General features: G+C 40.8%; 1 protein-coding gene across 1 annotated transcript; it reads right to left on the bottom strand.

The window, feature by feature from the left end:
* Positions 1 to 3,686: 3,686 nt before the first annotated feature.
* LOC120293688 (RNA polymerase II C-terminal domain phosphatase-like 4) lies at positions 3,687 to 4,652 on the bottom strand. Its single transcript, XM_039313395.1, has one exon. The coding sequence runs from the start codon at positions 4,650 to 4,652 to the stop codon at positions 3,687 to 3,689; it is 966 nt and encodes a 321-aa protein (XP_039169329.1).
* Between the last annotated feature and the right edge of the window lie 14,643 nt (positions 4,653 to 19,295).

The raw sequence follows: 19,295 nt of genomic DNA, 5'->3' as shown, positions 1-19,295 counted from the left end.
GGTTGTGATTGAATGAAGTGTTTGAGTCTCAAAGAAGTTGCTTCGTACTCGGACCTGAAGATTTGTATCATCTCCCAGAAAACTTGTTGGTAATCGGGATTTATAGCTACCATAGCAAAGAACATAACGTAGATAACCCACTTGATGTAAGGATTCTGTATGATCGAGTAGATTGATAACCCAACAATGAGACATCCTTGTAGGAGAAATGCCGAATTGATGAATGTTGTTCTGTGATTGCTTCGTGTTGTTCGCGAACTGATGGCAAATAGCGTGATGAGAGCTATGGCTATAACGATGAAGGGCACTTGCATGTTCATAAGTAAGTCCTTAGCTCCAAGAACAGCAAATGACCATCTTAGCGCAGCTATCAAGAATTCTTTGGATTTTTGAATCATGGCATCTCGTTGTTCTTCGGGTCTACCCAAAAGAATGACAAAATCAGAAATTATTAGGTTATGGTGCAAGTGAGTAGAACAAGTTCATAGCAACAGCGGTTCACCTTTATGCTTAAATACTGCTCGACGGCAAACTACAATTCAGCTTTAACGACATGCAAAGTCCATATGATTAGCCTTAATTCAGACTAATTATAGTAAGTAATAAATGACTCCGGTTGGATGGATTTTGCGAAAGCCCTATAAATAAAAGTTCTGACAAACGTAGAGAGCCGACTGCACAAGAAGCTCGTGAGTCAAAGGAGGGTATTGTTCAAAAGGAACGAGATAAACATATGCAAACGGCGAAAGAGAGATGATGCAGAACTAACCTCTGTGCTTCAGTTGGTGTGGCGTTGATGGCGGCCATTGATGTGCTGCACCAGCTTTTGAAGAAAGAAAGAAGATGCGTCTTTCACCTCTGCGCAAGAGGCAATGATCTCGCAGATAGAATGCGGATTTCGTTGGTTTGTCCATTTTTATAAAGCAAATTTGCATTATTCTTATTCATTTTATTTTTATTGTTTACCTTGATGTGAGCTCGAGACTCCGTTCATGTGGTGCATCGAAGCTTCCTTGTCGTGTGAAAGCTTGCGGCGACAACATTTGGCTCGCCTGCTCGGTTTTTGAACCTTTGGGGCGTTTAAAACGTTCTGAGACGTATTGATTCAATGGAATTTCTTACGCACCCTTACCTAAAGAAGAAAGCCAAAAGAAAATATTAAAGGTGAAGCCCTCATCAATCTCTCTCTTCTGTCTTAAGTATTGGTCTCCTCTTCATTTTATATTTATTAAGGAGGAAAAGAACCTCGTCTAATTGTTTTGCTAGGCGTACTCGACGGGTGGATTTAGATGGTTCGGTTAGATACAAATCCAACTTCGGTAGGGGATTTTGATTCGCTCTAGCCAGCTCAACAATCTTATTGATCAATTTAGTCTCCAATTAATTAAAAATTTTCTAAATTAGTCGACGGGACTAGATTTGTGATGCTAGAACTTCGTGACAAAGACTTTCAGAGATCGTATCGGACAAAAGTTGAACTTGAGATCTCATCCTAGTTGAAAGGTCTCAGTTATTTTACCGTTCATCTGAGGAAACCGCACTAAATTTGCATTTCCATAGTGTTCACCAGATTAGATGGGCATGTTGAACCCATCGAGCGTCTGATTTGGTGACTAATGCGGCTGATAATATTAACCGCATTTCTATATTAATGATGTCGTCCTCATCAACTCAATAAACACTTCATTGGGACACCAAATTGAAGGGAACAAAAGTATCTCTAGACCTTCTTTTTTTTTTTGTTGGTAAAATTATCTCTAGACCTAACAAAGCTAGCCAGGTAAAGGTTGTGGGAACCAGACGTCTCCCTGGCACGACCCTAGGCCAGACTAGGGTTGCCCCATCCCAACTATCAACTGACTAAGGCCACGCGACCTCAGCTATCCATCACCCTTCCATTTCTATTTTAGCGGAATGATCATCTGGAAGAAAAAACACGTATACTTTAAGGACCTAGTTGTCCCAAAAAATTGTTCAAGAACCTGATTGAATAATTTAGAAAAGTTTAGGGACCTACTTCGATGCCTTTATCAACTTTTAAATTAGGTTTTTCCTCTCTTATACTCTTGAGACTTTACTAGCAAAACGACATACAAAAAGTCAATTGATATGGAAATCCCATCTTCATCGAGAGAGACAAATCAAAAAACTGCGACTGAGATCATGTGTACCGGGAAGGACAGTTCAAAAAATATTGTCAAGAACGTTGAAAACGTCCTTTTGATTATTGGAGTGTCAATTACTGGCTATCCGTTCTTTTCCTGCTACAAAAAGAAGAAAAAAAAAACACCTCGTCATCAAAACGTACTAATTTATATAATAGATAAATTAGTTTAAAGAAAGGAAATCTTTTTCTTATCCATGTTTCTCCTTGCTAAGGATCTTTATTCCAATGCCCACGACCGCTGGGCCTTGAAAATGCATTTATAATATTTTTACAGCATATATGAACATAGAAAACATCAGAGAAGGAGACATCTAATCACAGACTGACATTTAGCGAGATTGTGAAGAGTCATGATGTCTTATCGCGACCGCTTTTGTATAGTAAGGACTACAGAAGGTCGAATCAATTGAATTTTTCCATAATAAGAAATTCAAAATGGACCTGAAAGTTTAAATCTATTGGCATATTTTGATACATCATTTCACTATAAACTTGTGAGTTTCGAGTATGGCGAACTAGATATATCATTTGTGGTTTCTAAATAGATTTTTTTGCGAAGCAAGCGAGGTCTACTTTAACGTGAATTATATATGCTTTTGTTGGTATGAATAGGTTGCAATTTGTAATCTCTTATAGCTACTTCACGACTTTTTTTATATGGTTAAGCGCATGCATAATGTGATCTGAGTCCCTTGACTGGTGATATTTCAGGTTTTACGCACCGATGGAGTGACCTTCATTCTGACAAGCTCAAGAACAAGCTTTGAGAATAACAATCCACCTCGCTGCGGCCAAAGCTTCGAAAACCGCGATGCGCAACTTGTTGATTAAGAAGCGATACTTGGATGCAAAGCGGGAATTCAGGAAGAGAACAAGAAATGATGGGAAGCTAAAACATGAAACTTTCTACCAGTGACAGATCCTTTCTCAAATTTCTTATAATTAATTTTAAAATTTATAAGCAATGAGCGAGCTATTTCCTTGTAAGCGTGGCTGCTTAGTTGTTGCCGTCGTATTAATGCAATAAATAATTGGTATCTTGCGCCCAAAATGGCATCTGGTTATGTTGGAAAGAAAATCATTTGTATGTGAAGACGTGAAATTTGACCAATTTTAAATGAGAATGATCAAAAATGTCATCTTTTACTATAGTCGAAATAAAAATTCTAAGCCTAAGATAATGTGAGGGATAACTCATTTTCAACCAAATTACACAATGGACTAATGATGGAAGAAGGCAAATTATCCCGGTAAATCCACTTCGTTTACCTTAAGGAGTTAAATAAAAATCAGTCCAAATCAATCTCAACTCATTACGATATTTGAAGAAATACATTTCACGGTATACAAACAATTGTCCTTGCATTACGTCTGAAATTAAGATGAACGATATGACCATTGCTAGGAGTTATTGCTTCTGCTGTAAAGCTTGATGGAAACAACTGACTCTCCCCAAACATTTGGGGCAAAATCAATCTTCAACTTACAACACCAGAAAAACAGAATTGAACTCAATCTTTTACAGTGCATCTCCAGGAGAAGCTTGATCACCAGATATATTGCGGACTCGGCTCTGGACCTGTTGCACAACCTCCCGCACGTCCCTGCCCTTGATTCCTGGCTCCGAGTCAAAGTAACGCCGGTGGATTTCCTTGAGAACCTGAAGAGTGGTTGCTAACACGCTGTCTTGCTCGCCATCGTGACCGAAGCTGGGCCGCACACACCGCTTCTTGCTTCCGTGAGAGAAGAAGTAAAATGGCTCGATCGCTATCAGGTTGGCTGCATGATCCGGCCACACGGTCTCGGTGTCGTCCATGATCAGTATGTTGGATTCTTTGGCCAGGACCATGTCGAGGCTCTTGCGGCCTCTGACCGTGCAGTCCTCCCGTGCAATCACCCGATCGCTGAAGTATAGCCCATCGGGGTCCAGCAGCTTCGTCATCCTGGATGAATACACACGGCCACCCATCGTGTAGACCGTGAGCTCGAACATCTCATGGGCCTCTCTCAAGAACTCCCGCACGAACGGCCTCAGCTTGGTGATGGAACCCTCGCTGGTCTCTGACCCGGTCAAGAAGACGTCGCCCTGGCCCTCCGGACCACCTACTGCGTTCCGCTCGGCCTCGGGAATGAGTCGGTCCTCCTCCTCGGGGGTGAGATTGAAGAGCCGGACGGTGTGGAGGAGGGTGTGGTCCAAGTCGAGGACCAAGTGAAGCTTCTTCAACCCTATTGCGGCCGTGGTGCTCAGCTCACGCATCTTATCGGCGAACTCGTAGCTAAGCCTAAAAGAAGGATGAAGGAAGCCAAAGGCAACGCTGTGATCATCGTCGACAGCGCTTTCGCACAACAAACACTTGCCTTCATGGATCGCGGGATGCGGGCACTCTACCTTTTGCCGTTTCGTCCCATCGCAAGCGATCGAAAAGGAGAGCGATGGGTTTGGGCGGGCGAAGGAGGTCGGCGTGGATTTAGACAGATTGGCCATGGCTGGTTCGAACGATGAATTTGAAGATGAGAGACGAGATGGAGGAGCGAGAGGGAGAGTAGCTTTGAAGTTTGTGTGTTTTATAGGGCTGTGAATGAATATGAGTCGGTGGTACCCTTCGTCCAATAAAATCTGGGTTGTTTGTTCATTTTCTTTTGTTCTTTCAAAATAAAACAGAAGATGCCTGCAGCATGTTGTACATCTTGCCATTTTCCTATGATGGAAGTGTCTGAAAAAGCAAAGTTTTTATTTACTTGACGATAATTGACATGATAAAATCCGATATAAATATGGTGTGTTTACAATGTCTTTACGCGTATATAAAGTGACCTCAACACAAATTTATTATATTTGGATAGTTGTTAATCATATTTTATGGTGAAAAACTAATGATCGAACAATAAAATAAACATAATATAAAAATAAATTAGGGAGAGCAGCACATGAATTTATTAAGTAATATAACGAAAATTATAATCATATTTGAGTTACTCCTATACTTTTAGTATTTTTACTCCCAAATTACATCAAGCTTACTGAAAACTTATCTCGAAACAACCTCTCTAGTTCACAAAGGAATTCACAAATTTTACCACAAGATTTATTAGTTTCAAAGTACTTGTAATTTTTTTCATGATGTAATTCGCAAGGATAGCACACAATTGATTTTTAAGGTAAAAAAACACGTTTGCTCACGAAACAACAAAAAACCAACACCCATCTCTTATATTATTTGGATCTAAAAAGGACAACTCATTTTGTGCAACTCAAACTGGGAAACCTACAAAAAACCAACACCCATCACTTAAAGGAATAGAAGGAAAATTTGTTAAATAGATTTCATATGATTCCTATGCTTGTGGCCATATCCTATATAGCAAATTAGTTATGCCAACGATTGATGGAAATCTTGCAGTCCTCATTTTTATTTTGATCTAATTGTTGAGGCAATTAAGAAAAGCGATTTCCTTGTTGCAAGGTATCTTCGCCTTGAAATTATTGTGCCCTGGTGCTGTAGGGCCAGGCGTTTAGAACTCGCACAAGGGGACAAGGTATGAAACGTTCTTTTGGAAAAAATATATAGTAAAAGGCGAGTCAACATGCTGGGACACAACTGTCGGCTGGGTCCACCTTCCTGTGGGCCCAGCTAGCATTAAAAAAGAAGAAGGAAAAAATAGAAAGTGAGGAGAGAGAAAAGAAGAGAGTGAGGCCCCGTTTGTTTGTATTTCTTTTTTTGTGTTTTTAAACACTTTTTCTTTTTTTTGTTCTTGGAGAAAAAAAGAGCAACGCGTTTGGAGTGCGTTCCTTTTTTTTTTCTTTTTGTTCCGAACAAAAAAAGAAAGAAAGAAGAAAACACAAATTAAACACTTTTTTTTTCTTTTTTTCTCTTATTTTGTTCTTCTTTCTTTTGGCCGGCCGCCAGGCCTCGGCCATGGCCGGCGATCGGTCGACGAGGGCGGCGGCCCGCCCGGCTCCACGGCGAGGCTCGCCGGCCCGGCGAGGCCGACGCCGCCAGATCCCCAGCGAGGCCCGAGCTCGCCCGGCGGCGGGCGAGCCTCGGCCTCGCCCGCGGTGGCCCGGCGAGGCCGCGCCGCCCGCCGCCGGGCGAGCTCGGCCTCGCCGGATCAAGGCGAGGCCGACCTCGCGCCGGCCCGGGCGAGCTCGATCTCGCCCGGATCCGCCTCGAGCTCGCCCCAGGCGGCGAGGCCGAGCTTGCCCGGCGGCCGGCGAGCCTCGGCCTCGCCGGTGGTGGCCGGCGGGCCGCGCCGCCCGCCGCCGGGCGAGCTCGGCCCTCGCCGCCGGTCGCCGCCAAAAGAAGAAAAAAAAATGAAAAAGAAAAAAGAAAAAAAGGAAAAATAAGAAAAAAATAGAAAAAATAAAAGAAATAAAAAAATTATCCAAATTTACCAAACATGTTTCTGTTTATTTTTTATTAGAACAAGTTTACCAAACGCGTATTGTTCAAAAATTGTTAGAACATAAATTTTTTTCTATTTCGCTCGGAACAATTTTTAAACAAACACAACCAAAACGCGCCCTGAACCACCGAGGAAGTCAACCGAGAGCATGGAGAAGAAGAGAATAAAAGGATGCAACTCTAGTCTCGATTCAAGTGCTAAACATTGACGAAATTGGCTCAAATTTGAATATATTATTCATGAGATCAAGGACTACGAGTTGATGATTTTCGTTCGTTGAGAACCATCTTCAAATTCTCTCATTACAGTTATAATTTTTTTGCTCTAAATTTATTTATTTACTTATATGATGATGAAATGAGATTGGAAAATTGATATTGTGTCTCTAGCATGTTACTAGAGAAAATACTTTATCTATCCTGCTATTCTTGGTGATTATGGATGGTTCTATCTTTCCATTCATGTATATCATTGAACAAAATGGATTTCTATTGTGTTGTTGCATAGCAAAAAGACAATGATCCGTAGCTAGTCAAAAGGATGATTAATCACACTAGGACCAAGACATGGCTCAAACTCCTACCGGAGGTCGCAGTGGGGAATTTTTCACAAAGAGCAAAAGCCGCCCCTTCTTCCAATGGAACTATAATTCCTATTCCTATCCATTTATTCCCTCTTTTGGTCTATCTACATTCCAAGAAATTCATACGCTTTATGATGGAGAAAAACCAAGCATTACGATGCTAAATTAATCATGCCATACTCTTAAAAAAGCTTGAATGACCTTCAACAAAATGGTACCTATACTCGAAACCGACATAGGTAGCCAAGCAAAGTAACACAGGGGGCAAGCTCATGACCAGGTGTGTCATAACAAATCAAATTAACTTCTTAAGATGTAAATTTATCATTGATCGAGAATCCTCCCTTTTTTTCACTACCAACGTTAAGATGAAGATTCAGTTTTCTAATGTATTCTCAACATAGAATATTCTGCTATAGATTCTTTTGTGTGAACAATTTCTTTTTCTTTCTTTGTCAAGAAGTTTTCTAATGTTAGAATTCTTCTTAGAAGAATCAATAAAAAAAAGGTGTGGGTTAATTGCCAACTAAATGTAAAAGACGTATTATACTTTTCTTTGTGCAAGTTTTAAACGCCTGGGGTCCTACAACATTAGAGGACCTTGGATAAAGTAGAATGAATTGTGAATGAGAAAATTCATCCAGTCAATTGATTTATTTAATTCATTGACCACCGTTATTTTGCCTGAAATGGCATTGTTGATTGACACAAAGGGTAGGACAATAATAAAAGTGATACCATAGGGGACTCAATTAATTGGAAATAGATTTGCACCGTCAATCTCGGACTAATTAATGAAGAATCACAGCAGTCTAACCACACCCTTGCGTACCATACAAATACATAATGCAGAGGAAGAAAATCCAAACATACATTTCACATACATCTTAGGATACAAAGAGAAAAATAGAAATAAAGGTTCTTGATTTCCATCTCAAGATCAACTAGACATTGTCCTCCCCGACTCTGACTCTGCTTCCATCACTGCCAACCGCTTGAGTCGTAAGGTTATTATCCATTGATGATTCTTCTTGATTTGCAACATTAGTTTCGAAAAGATATTCGATAATCTCTTGTAATCGATTGAACACATTTCTTATGCTCGAAGAAGTTGCACTGCACATGGACCTGAAAATTCCTTTCATCTCTTGAAAAATATGTTGGTGATCGGGAAATGTAGTGATTGTAGCAAGGAACATACTATAGGTAATCCACTTGTTATAAGAATTTGGTACAACCTGGTCGATTGTTGTCCAAACAATAAGATATCCTAGTAGAAGAAATGCGAAACCAATGAACGTCGTTCCATGATCATTTTGTGCTGTTCGCCAACTAATGCCAAAGAGCACTGCGACAGCTGCAGAAACTGCGATGATCGCTTGCTCGTCTCTAAGAAAATCCTTAGCTCCGATTAGAGCTAACGACAATGTAACCGAGGAATTGAAGAAACCTTGAAATTTTTTAATGGTGGCATTTTCTTGTACTCCGAGGCTGCATGACAGAAACAAGAGAATCTGAAATCATTATTCTACGGTGCAAGTAAATAATACAAGCTTATAGCAAATTGCTCTTTCCGGAGGTACATGCCTACACCATCAACTTATGGTCGACCTACATGCTCAAATCATGCTCGACAGAGGCTTACTTATCTACAAATGAAACTGCACAACGAATCAAATCAATTGTGCACGGGATAGACGATGGTGAGATTTTCTGCCGAATTGCGGGTCCAAAATTTACAAAATAAAGCTCATCATCATGCAAAGTCCATATAATTAGTCTGAGTGGATTAATTGCAGCAAGTAATAAATGACTCTCTATCTATATAGAAAGATTTTGGGAACGGCACCCATATAAAAGTTCCAACAAACAACTAAAAGCGTACTAGATGCTCATGTCCCAAAGGATGATATAGTTCACAAGGAACGAGATAAAAATATGCGAACAATTAAGTGTACGAACCAACGTGAATTTCAACTATATTTATGCAAAACTAACCTTGGAGCTTCGGCTGAAGTTATGTTGATTTCAGACATCGATCTGCTAGCTTTCGAACAACGAGAGTTGATTTCGGACCCTGATCTGTGTTAGCATTCAGACAACGAGAATTGATTTCGGACCCTGATCTTTGCTAAGCTTTCGAAAATAGTAGGGGTTTTTATAGAGGCACTTTTATCTTATTTTCATTTTTTTTTTTTTGTTGACTTCCATATGGGCTTGCGTGACTAAAGCTCTTGTGGTGGATCGATGAAAAAGCATCGTCATTCCGCGTTCATGCCTGTGAAGACAACGTCTAATACGTTTTGATAAGTATTAGATTTTAGCTAAAGTGTCGATTTTTGCATGCACTCTCGTCGCAAGAAAAAAGCGAAAGGTAAATGTCTAACGTGGAGCCTTGTCTGGATCTCCTCTCTTCTGTCTCTCCTCATTTTAAAAATAATTGAGAAGAAAAATGCATTACCCAGTTGCTTCACCGTGCGTACTCAACGTACTCAACGGGTTGATCCAGACAGTTCAATTAGATAAAAATCCAACTTCGGCAGGGCATTTTTTGACTAGTTCTAGCCAGCTCAATATCCTATTGACCAGTTAAGTCTTCATAATGGAAATTTTTCGTATCGATCGATCATTAAAAGGAACTAGATTTGTGATGTCGGGAGCTCCTTCCATTAATATGATGCCCTCATTAGCTAAACGTGGGAAAGGAATCAAGATTGGCATTATGCGGAATGATGTGTGGGTGGTTCTGTTTTATAAACTCCGAGAAAGGCCCTTCGGGAATAAATGTGTTCCTTCCTTAGATTGATTCAAGACCAATTGTAATCCCTAAATAGATTGTCTTAATTATATTTCATGTCTTCTCGATGTTGTTATTCTAATTGGGGTCTTCTAGTATTAGAAGGTAACCACATGGAGTCATAAGGTAGGTTCTAGATTCTGGGTATGCATGATCACTCCCAGGTTTTAAAAAACTGAGGAATCAATCCCCATATAGTAAGTTTCAGATTTCAAGTGGAATTTGGGTCAACCTTGGAATAGCTCATCCTTAACTTTAGCCATGCCTCCATCATCGCGGCTGTTGTCCTCTATCGCGCACCATCAAACCTTCGTCACACCCTTTATTATAAATGAAGATAGATGGGCCTACAGTGGTCGCAACCTCACTGACAATGTGGGCAGGATCGCCGGAGGCATGGCATCGTTTCGTTCAGGAATGCATCTGCCATCCCCGCCCTAATTTTATTAGAGATGCCTCATCCCCATGCCATGCTAACACCATATGCCATCCTAACACCAGGCTTATTTATGTGCGAAATCAGCATACCCATGACCTAGTTGGGTATGCTGATTTCCGAGCCCTAGTTGTCCCATGACCTCACGGAGAAAACAACGCTTCAGCCTTCATGCTGATGGACTATGGTGCAAATGAAGAAAGAATAAAACCACTTAAGAAAAGAACAAGGATAAAAACCAAGGCATTCATGTGGTTATGATGTCGACAAAATCCATAAAGTCCAAGACACACATGCTCTGGTCGACGTACGTTCAAACAACTGATGAAGGAAGTACCTCGATCGGATGATTAGGATATAGGCTCGTGCTTCATTGTCAAACCCAGCATTGATAAATAAAAGAAAGTTCCATCGTTGTCCAGACTAACCGGCCAAGCTGTAGCTTGGGGCTTAATTAAAGTCAAAAGCGCGTAGCAAACGTTCTAAGACGTTTCCAAAGAATATAATGTCTTAAAGATGGCCAAACTGCCACAACGGCCATTGTCCTCAGATTTGACTAAAAAGGGAATGAAACCAGACAAGGCAGAACGATTGAAAAGAGGTGAATTTGATTATTTATAGAGATCTTGGAATTTTCATGGCGATTTTGCAAAGAAGGCGTGTAACAAGTGTATGTTATGCCACTGGAGTTTAGATGATGTAATAAATGAAGAGCTTAGGAAGTAGAATTATGGCCATTAGATGGAAAAAAAAAACATGAGCAATTTTAAGTACTTGACTAGCATGACATGGCAGCAATGGTGTTCACTGTAATTGGCCTAGATAGATTTCATGAGAAAATCATTAAAAGATTCAGAACTACGTTAGCCAAATTGAAATGACTTTTTGTGTGATAGAACCACATGATGTCTTCTTCAACACCAACGATGACCATATCCAGATTTTCTTTTTCAACAAGATATTAGAAAATGGCCTGTAAATTCCTCTCACGCTCACATATCGTGGAGATATCACAAAAGAGAAACGGTAAAAACCCTCCTATCCAAATTACTACAATCGGTAAATCAACATGTTTAGGAGGGGTCTTCTAACCTCTGCGTGAATTTCACATTTGATCAGCAATAGACATCTCGGGGAGGACATTACGTATCCACTTGAAAACGATGAACATCCTTGCAACCCGGACGTGATAAAAGCAAGGAAGAAGAAAAATGAGGAGTTTAAAACGAACGGGACGTATGAAACTTGGGAGGGCGTTTTGCATCTAGGATAATAAAGACTGGTGACGCACTAGTCAAGATCTTCGGACGGCGATTGACGTAGAGGCTAGAGCTTCCCCATTGTCGCCCGCGAATCGGCCGCGTCTTTTCTTTTCCCAGAACTCAACGGGGGACCATATCGCCATCTGAATTTGCACCAAATCGAAAAGGATTGGAAAAGGAATATTCTTCACTTTTAAACGAGGTAGGGTCCACGAGGCTTTTATTGCAGTACGCTAGAAAAGGTTGGCGGTGGAGTGGCCTGTGGATCTTGGACCGGAAAAGAAAACGTATGCGACGTCCTAAAGAATCGTGGTGAATGATTTATAAGCGGTGGCTGATTTGGGGTTTGGTTCGGCATTTAAGAAAAATCTTAAGGAAAATGCAAACAAATTTAGGGTGTGTTTATTTCAGATTTTCACCTATTTGATTCACCAAAAATGATTAATCCATCAAAAATACTTTTGGTTAACGAATATATTTATGGATAAAATTAGAAAAGTGAATTTCTAAATCTAAAGAAGTGAGTCGTTTCTATCAAATTTTTTAGTATGTTATTATTATTTTTTTCTTCTTCTTGTCTTGGTTTGCCAGGTCTTGGCGATGACCAATGAGGTTGGGCTCAAGTTCGCGAGATCTTGATGAGCTCCAACCTCATTTGAGGCCAGCAACAAGTCATAAGTGAGGATTGACCTTGTCTGAGACGGACAAACTCAAGCCTTGTCACTAGTTTTTGTTGAGCCTAGCAAAGGAAGAAGGAAAAAGAAAAGAAAGAAAAAGTTAAAAGAGAACATAAAATAAAATTTTAATTAAAAATTCGATTTTTGTTTGCCTAGATAAAGCGATGGGATTTTTTGAAATGTAATTTCCTTTATTAAGAAGCTTTTCGATAAAAGAAATACAATAAGGTGTCCACTTAGATGGCGAAAGGGTTGGTTGCTCTTTTTGAATAAGCTAGGGAGCTGGGGGGGCATGTCGATGTAACCCTATTTTCCATGAGGCAGGGTGCTCCAATGTCTCAAGGCATGAAACTTTCTGCAAATTCATCCGAAACATCGAATTTGCCAATGGGGTCATGGGGGTCACATATGCTTTTTGCGGTTTCAATTTGTGAGTATGACATGATGATTAAGACAGGAAAAGGAAACGCATTCGTTCGGACAAGTTTTTTTATTTGTGGTCCCAAAGCCGACTGGTACGTATTAAACGGGACGATGGTAGGTTCGTGTCGAACGCAAGACTTTGAAAGGATGATGATTACCTAGTGAGTCAAGCAAAACAAAATGAAAGGGACAGATTGGGTCAAACCCAAGAAGACCTATCTTGCCTTTCCATCGGTCACACTCCTATTCGTTTTTACCCATCATATCTTTATTTATTTTGATTTTTTCCGAGTGAAATAAAATGTGATTCGACATTAAATTTCAAAGATCGAATCCCTCAACACGGAAAAAAAAAAAACAATTGATTAGTCCCTCTTATTGAAGTAAAAAATCAAATTGCTAAAATGTCGAAATAGTTATGCTGCAGAACTTTCTACTAATTAGCATGGAGATAACACATTAAGTAGATCTTTGGAGATTTATTCCCAACTTGTTTCTATTCAATTTTCATTTTTTTGTCCGGATTCCATGTTGATAAAATTGTAATTTTCATGTTTTACTTCCACCGTGATTATAGGCGTACTGTACTTGCTTATCGCAGTGAGATGTTAAAAAAGATACCAAATTCAGCTACTGTTTCCACACACGAAACAAGCCCAACTTCTTGGAAAGATGATGGAACTTTTTCTGAATGATGGTGTAACAGGTGAAGGATCTTTACAATCAAGAGCCCTTTTATGGCATAATTTAGGAAAGGGTACCCCATGTGAGAATGACAATGCCTTAAATTCTGCTCCCCCTTTTAATTAAAGGGAAGAGTTTCTCTGTTTGAGTCTCGGCCCCAGCTAAAAAAAGAAAGTTTCTGATACAATATCCCCTTATTCAAATGGTCTTTTTTCGTTGTTTGTTTGCCTGTTTCAGTTGTTATAGCTACCGTTTACTGTTTGCTTATAAACGTGCTGATTGTGGGGGGTTGCTCTGTTGAGGTCGAGCATTTCTCTACGCATCTGCAAGTGCAATCTTGCGACTGCTGGTCGCTTCTGTTCTTAGTTTGGATGGATTTCTTTCTACTTAAATTGTACGAAGTATCGATGGATATCTTTCTCTACGCATCGGAACCAGGTGCCTTGGTCAATGTTGTCCCGCCACCACAAGCCGCCTCTTTCTTCGTCGTAACTCCACTTTGCCGCCACATCCAATGACAGAGCCGCCCCGCCCTCCCCTCTCTCATTTTTCGGCCACCTGCTGCGCATAACCTAGCCACCATTGCAGGCCACCTCTTGGCCACCCGCTGCGCATTACCTCAGTTTGCCGCCAATGGCAAAGCTCGATGCTATGTTGAACTCCACCTCTTCTGGCAGAGGTTTCTCATCCGAGTTGGAGGCAACCACTCCTCTGTGTCCATCGGAATTTGTTGGGCAGGCCGAGGTCCGACGGTCATAGAGGGGCCACCAAACTTGGAGCGGTCTGTGATGTCAACTTGAGGTGTAATTTCGTCCAATATGAAAACTCGGGATGTATAGGGATCTTGAATAGTTGGATTCAATCGCCAGAAAATAGTAGAAGAAAGGGGAGAAAAAGAAAGCCAACGGAATTCAATAAAATGAATGGTGAATGGTATTCATAGGTAAGCTTCAGCAACTACAGAACATGTATGTGACTACATTCTCTTCAGTCTTTTCTCTAAATCCGAAGCAGTACAAAGGACATAAAACTACAAATCAATACACACAAATACAGTATGATTCTGGGAGCTTCAAAAGTCAAGCCGAATTTCTAAAAATGCCGTGTCGTTGAATGGCTGAACAAGCTGCAGAAACCGGTCGGAGCCTTGGCCAAGCAGACCAGATGATGCCAGAGCATACACTAACAAGCAAAAATTCACAACCAGCCACATCACTAGAGAGAGGTTCGTCCAGAGAAGTAGCTCGAAGCCAAGCGTGCCGAAAACAATGTACAAGTACCAGTAGACCCAATTTGGGCTTACGGATCCAGTCACCTCGATCAATGATATCAGGTAGATGACCTCGCAGATGATGTATATCGAATGGAAGCGCGCGATCGTGAGCAGCTTCAGTAAACCAAACTCAACGTGGAACTTCAAGGCCGAGTCCAGCCATCCCTGTTGCTGTTGTTGCTGGTCGTGCAGCTGCTGCTGATCGTCGTCCCTGCATCGAAACAACCAATCAAGAACGGACTACTTTGCTTCCTGTACTTCCGGTTGTGACAACGGTTTTCAAGATGCGTATTCGTGAGAGAATCAAGTACCTGTCGACTTCGTCCTGAATTGTCACGCTCGTGTGATTCGCCATGCTCCTCCGCTCTGTTCGAACTCTGCAGATGCTGGAGCTCTGCTCTGTGGGGAGCTCGATGAACTGTCTCTCGAGTCTTGTAGATGACGAAGAGGAAGGTGAGCTGAGCGTGCTTTATATAGCCTCCGTTCCTAAAAATTCTTCGATCTTTCGGATTGAAAGAAACGGGTCGATCGCCAAATGAACGGGACGTCCCGGTTTTCTCCAATGTGCAGGGGAGCCGGGGAGGTATTCGTTGTCTTTCGTTCTGAAGTTTCTTTCCCTAAAATGACGGTCCAAGTAATTTCCCCGAAAGAGGGGGTCGACCAGATGTGCCTTCGGCCACGCATCTTTAATCACTGCCTATACTCAAGAAATATATGTATAGTTCCTTTGGTGAGAACGGATTCAGTGAGTGAATTAGCGAATGATCGAAAAGATACGAGACTCAAATTATTGACTGAAAAGTTATGGCATCAATACATGAGGGTATCGACGGTTTGGTTTAATTGGGTTTGGATTTTCAAGAAACAAAAATCGAACCGTTTAGGTGTGTATTAACTTTGAACTAAACCACACCCGAAACGAATACTCGATTTGTTTGAAATCAGATCATTTCGGTTTTTCAGTTCTCTTTTTTTAAATATTAAAAAAACGTCTAGTGAAAAATGAAAGAGATTGTGTGTAAATTGTAATACTAAGAAAATGGGTGAAACTATCCAAATTAGAATATACAATGGTTATTTTTTTCATTATTACAAACAAAAAATACATGAAAATTCGGTTCAGTTTCGTTTTTGGTTCGATTCCTACACCCATACGGAGGGTTGAATGTGGGGGCACTCGTGGTGTTTCTCCTGGAGCCCACGGCTATATATTAGTTAAGTGCTCCACGCTCGACCGATTCTCTAGTGCTAGCCTTTTTCCTTCATTGAACGCTTCGCCAATGCGCCTTAACATTAATTGAATATCTTTATGCACTGAGCTATCTCTAGCTCGAAACAAAACCTTAGCCCGATAGTGTTTTGGTGGATGTTGGCGATAATGGCATATGCCCTACTAAGTCTCCTCATCAATTGCCTCGGGGCCCAACCGAGCTTAGCGGCGAGTTAGGGATGTCATCCATCACCTTGATTTGGAATTCACATCCAAGATTCCTTCTTTGAAGTACTTATTGAAAGCTTATACTAAATGGAAGAGGCTACCGAATACCACTTTTGAACATATTCAATTGAAGTCGTCTTCACTCAAAAACTTTAACATAAAAATTTAGCAATTTTATCTTAATGGCCCCATCTATATCCCTTTATATGCCTCTTATGATGATCTGGACGTTCTGTCCCTGTTTATTTATTTTCTTTCTTACTTTCTTAACTTTTTATTATTGATAATTTGAGAATTTTATCCGCTTACAATGCTTAATGAATGATGGATTCGATTATTTAAAATAAATTGAGGAAATTCACGTTACTTAACAAGTAATAAATTGAAAGAAATATATTTAATAATTTTTTTTCTGTGAACAAGGGTGTTGTTCCACATGAGTAGCAAAAGTTTCCCTTTCTCAAATTTGGTCCTTAAATTTTGATTTATTCAATTTGGTCCTTACACTATCACGGCGAATTAATGTAATCCACCTAATTAAAGTGGGATGTTGGCATCAGATTTGCAATTTAGCTTAGCTACTTGTTGGCATATTAAAAGTCAAATCATTAAGAAACTGTTTTTCACATTCTCCTGAAAAAGAAAAAAAAAGTAATTTTGGAAAATTAACATCTCTCATATGCATTTTATTTATCTAACTCATTGACGTGGGATTGTGGAAAAGGAACTTTCCTAAGACGCGTCCTGCAGCGCACACATTGAAAGAAACTGCGCAGTCGACCGCCCAAAAGAAACGGGACGTCCCGATTCTTGAGTTCTTTTTTTGAAAATGGAGGAGTCTCAAAGAGAATCTGGAGCGACGCCCCGGGGGGGGGGAGGGTGCCCCGCGTCTTTATCCATCAAAAAGACACAAATGATGACCGGCAGCGACATAATGTGAACTGCGAAGGAACACAAACGTTGTCAAAAACCGTTGGAAACGTCCTCCTTGTTTATTGGATTGCTAATTTGCTGTCTAATTGTCAGAAAATTGAGCTATAAGCTTGAATTGGATAAGTGAATTAGTTTAAAAAAATAGGAAATCTTTATTCTCATGAAAGGACCTCTGAAAATTTCTCTCTTTTTATTTTTGTTTTTTCAAAAAGATTGAAGATCTTAAAAGGTTTGATGGACTTCATTCTTATTTTTGATCTAGTTGTTGAGAAAATTAAAAAAGGAATTTTCTTGTTCCGAGATGTATGATCTTTGCTCTAACATCATTGGGTTATGCATGTTGTACGATGCGGGTGGTAACTCGATTATTGCAATCTCAAGTCTTGTAGACGATTGCACGCTATTCTAAAGTCCTAGAACTGATGCAATTTTTCTGTAATACTGTGGGACCAGGCGTTTTAAACTTCCAGAAAATGTCAAGGTGTGGAACGCCCTTTTGGAAACAAATAATTATGTAATTACAAGGTCAACAACTCCTTGCTTAAATCTCTGACTCGAACTTGTCGGAATTTATATTTCTTTTATCTTTTCTGGCTTTTTTTTTTTTTTAAACTCTAATTTGATCATTACTAACGATAATTACATATGTCATAATCATTGAATTAGCTTCTTAAGATGTGAATTTATCATTAATTTTTTTTTATCAGAAAGGATGATATATTGATAAAAAAGCGTCATGTGGGAAAGAAAGAGCAACCCTGAGCTAGGGCATCGTTACAAAGGAGATCGAGCATCACTTGAGGAGGGGAGACAAACCAAGCGGAAGAAAGAGATTCTCGTCCGTGGGCCTTGGTGGCCCAGTCTGCTAGGGCATTGGCCTCCCGACGACAGTGCTGTAGACGGAGATGAGAGAAGCGTTGAAGGAGATCGAAGCATTCGGCGAAGAGGGCTCAGCACTCCCACGGCGGCAGGTGGCACCGATTGAGGGTTTCGATGAGGATGATGCTATTGGACTCCACGACCAAGTGAGAATCTGTTAAATCTTGCTGTATCAAGTCTTTGAGAGAGAAAAGTAACGCCTGGATCTCTGTCTCGAGAGCAGAGGAGGCAGATACAGAACGTGTGAGGCCTCTGAGCAATCTACCCGAGTGGTCGCGGGCAATACTAGTAATGGAGCCTCTTTGATTCGCCGTGGGAAAGAGCCGTCCAGATTGATCTTCAACGTGCCCTGCAGTGGGGGTTGCCAAGACCGATTAGGGTTCAGCCAAGAGGAATGGCCCGTGAAGTCCTTATGATGGATTCGTTTCTGGAGATTGGCCAGAGCAAAAGCGGAGTCAACAATCTGATTGGGGAGATTCGAAAGCGGCGAAAGACAAAATGGTTCCGAGCCTTCCAGATTTCCCAAAGAAGGCTCGTGACTTGCTCAAAATCTGGTAAGCCTCTGTTCTGATTGAGGAGATTAGCTAGCCAAGAGTCCATTCGGTTAGGGATGTAAGCATAAACATTGAGCTGAACTTGGTAATGGTTCCATATACGTCGAGTCCATGGGCAATGCAAAAAAAGGTGTTATGTAGTTTCTGGGGAGGTAGAGGAGCAGAGAACACAAACCGGGTCTAGAGTGATCCTTCGACGGAAGAGATTGTCCTTCGTTGGTAATGCGTTTGACAAATAGACCACAAAAAATTACGTATTTTGGGTGCTGTCTGAGCTTTCCATATCTGCTTCCAGACATACTTGGGTGGTTGGTAGGAAGAAGAAGCATGAGCGTGTACGTGCTGGCGTGTAGATTGATGAATAACATTATGTCCACTCTTTACAGAATAGATACCATCCTGAGTGCTTGTCCATATGAGTTTATCTTTAGTTGATGGTGGCCAAATTTTTAACTGAATGATCTGCTGTACAGTGGGATCATCAAAGAAGCGATGCATAAGTGCGACATTCCAGTTGTTCAAAGAGGGGCATATAAGACCAGCCACGGTTTGAGGTTCATCTCGGAGAGCTGGGCCACTCAGAATTCCGACAGGTAACCATTTATCCTCGCGTACCTTTATTGATTGGCCATTTCCCACTGACCATTGAAGTTTTGGACTAATGGAATCTCTACCTAATAGGATGCTCAGCCAACCCCAGGAAGGTCTGTGACCTCTATCCACATGCCAGAAGGTTTTGGAAGGAAAGTACAAACCTTTAAAGACACGGCTCCACAACGACGAAG

Source organism: Eucalyptus grandis, chromosome 5, assembly GCF_016545825.1.
Source record: "Eucalyptus grandis isolate ANBG69807.140 chromosome 5, ASM1654582v1, whole genome shotgun sequence".
Taxonomy (NCBI): domain Eukaryota; kingdom Viridiplantae; phylum Streptophyta; class Magnoliopsida; order Myrtales; family Myrtaceae; genus Eucalyptus; species Eucalyptus grandis.
The sequence above is the reverse complement of the archived record's forward strand: the minus strand, read 5'-3'. Positions and strand labels throughout refer to the sequence as shown.

Excerpts from the sequence above, each read along its gene's own strand:
- LOC120293688 (XM_039313395.1), bottom strand. The coding sequence starts at position 4,652 with ATGGCCAATCTGTCTAAATCCACGCCGACCTCCTTCGCCCGCCCAAAC.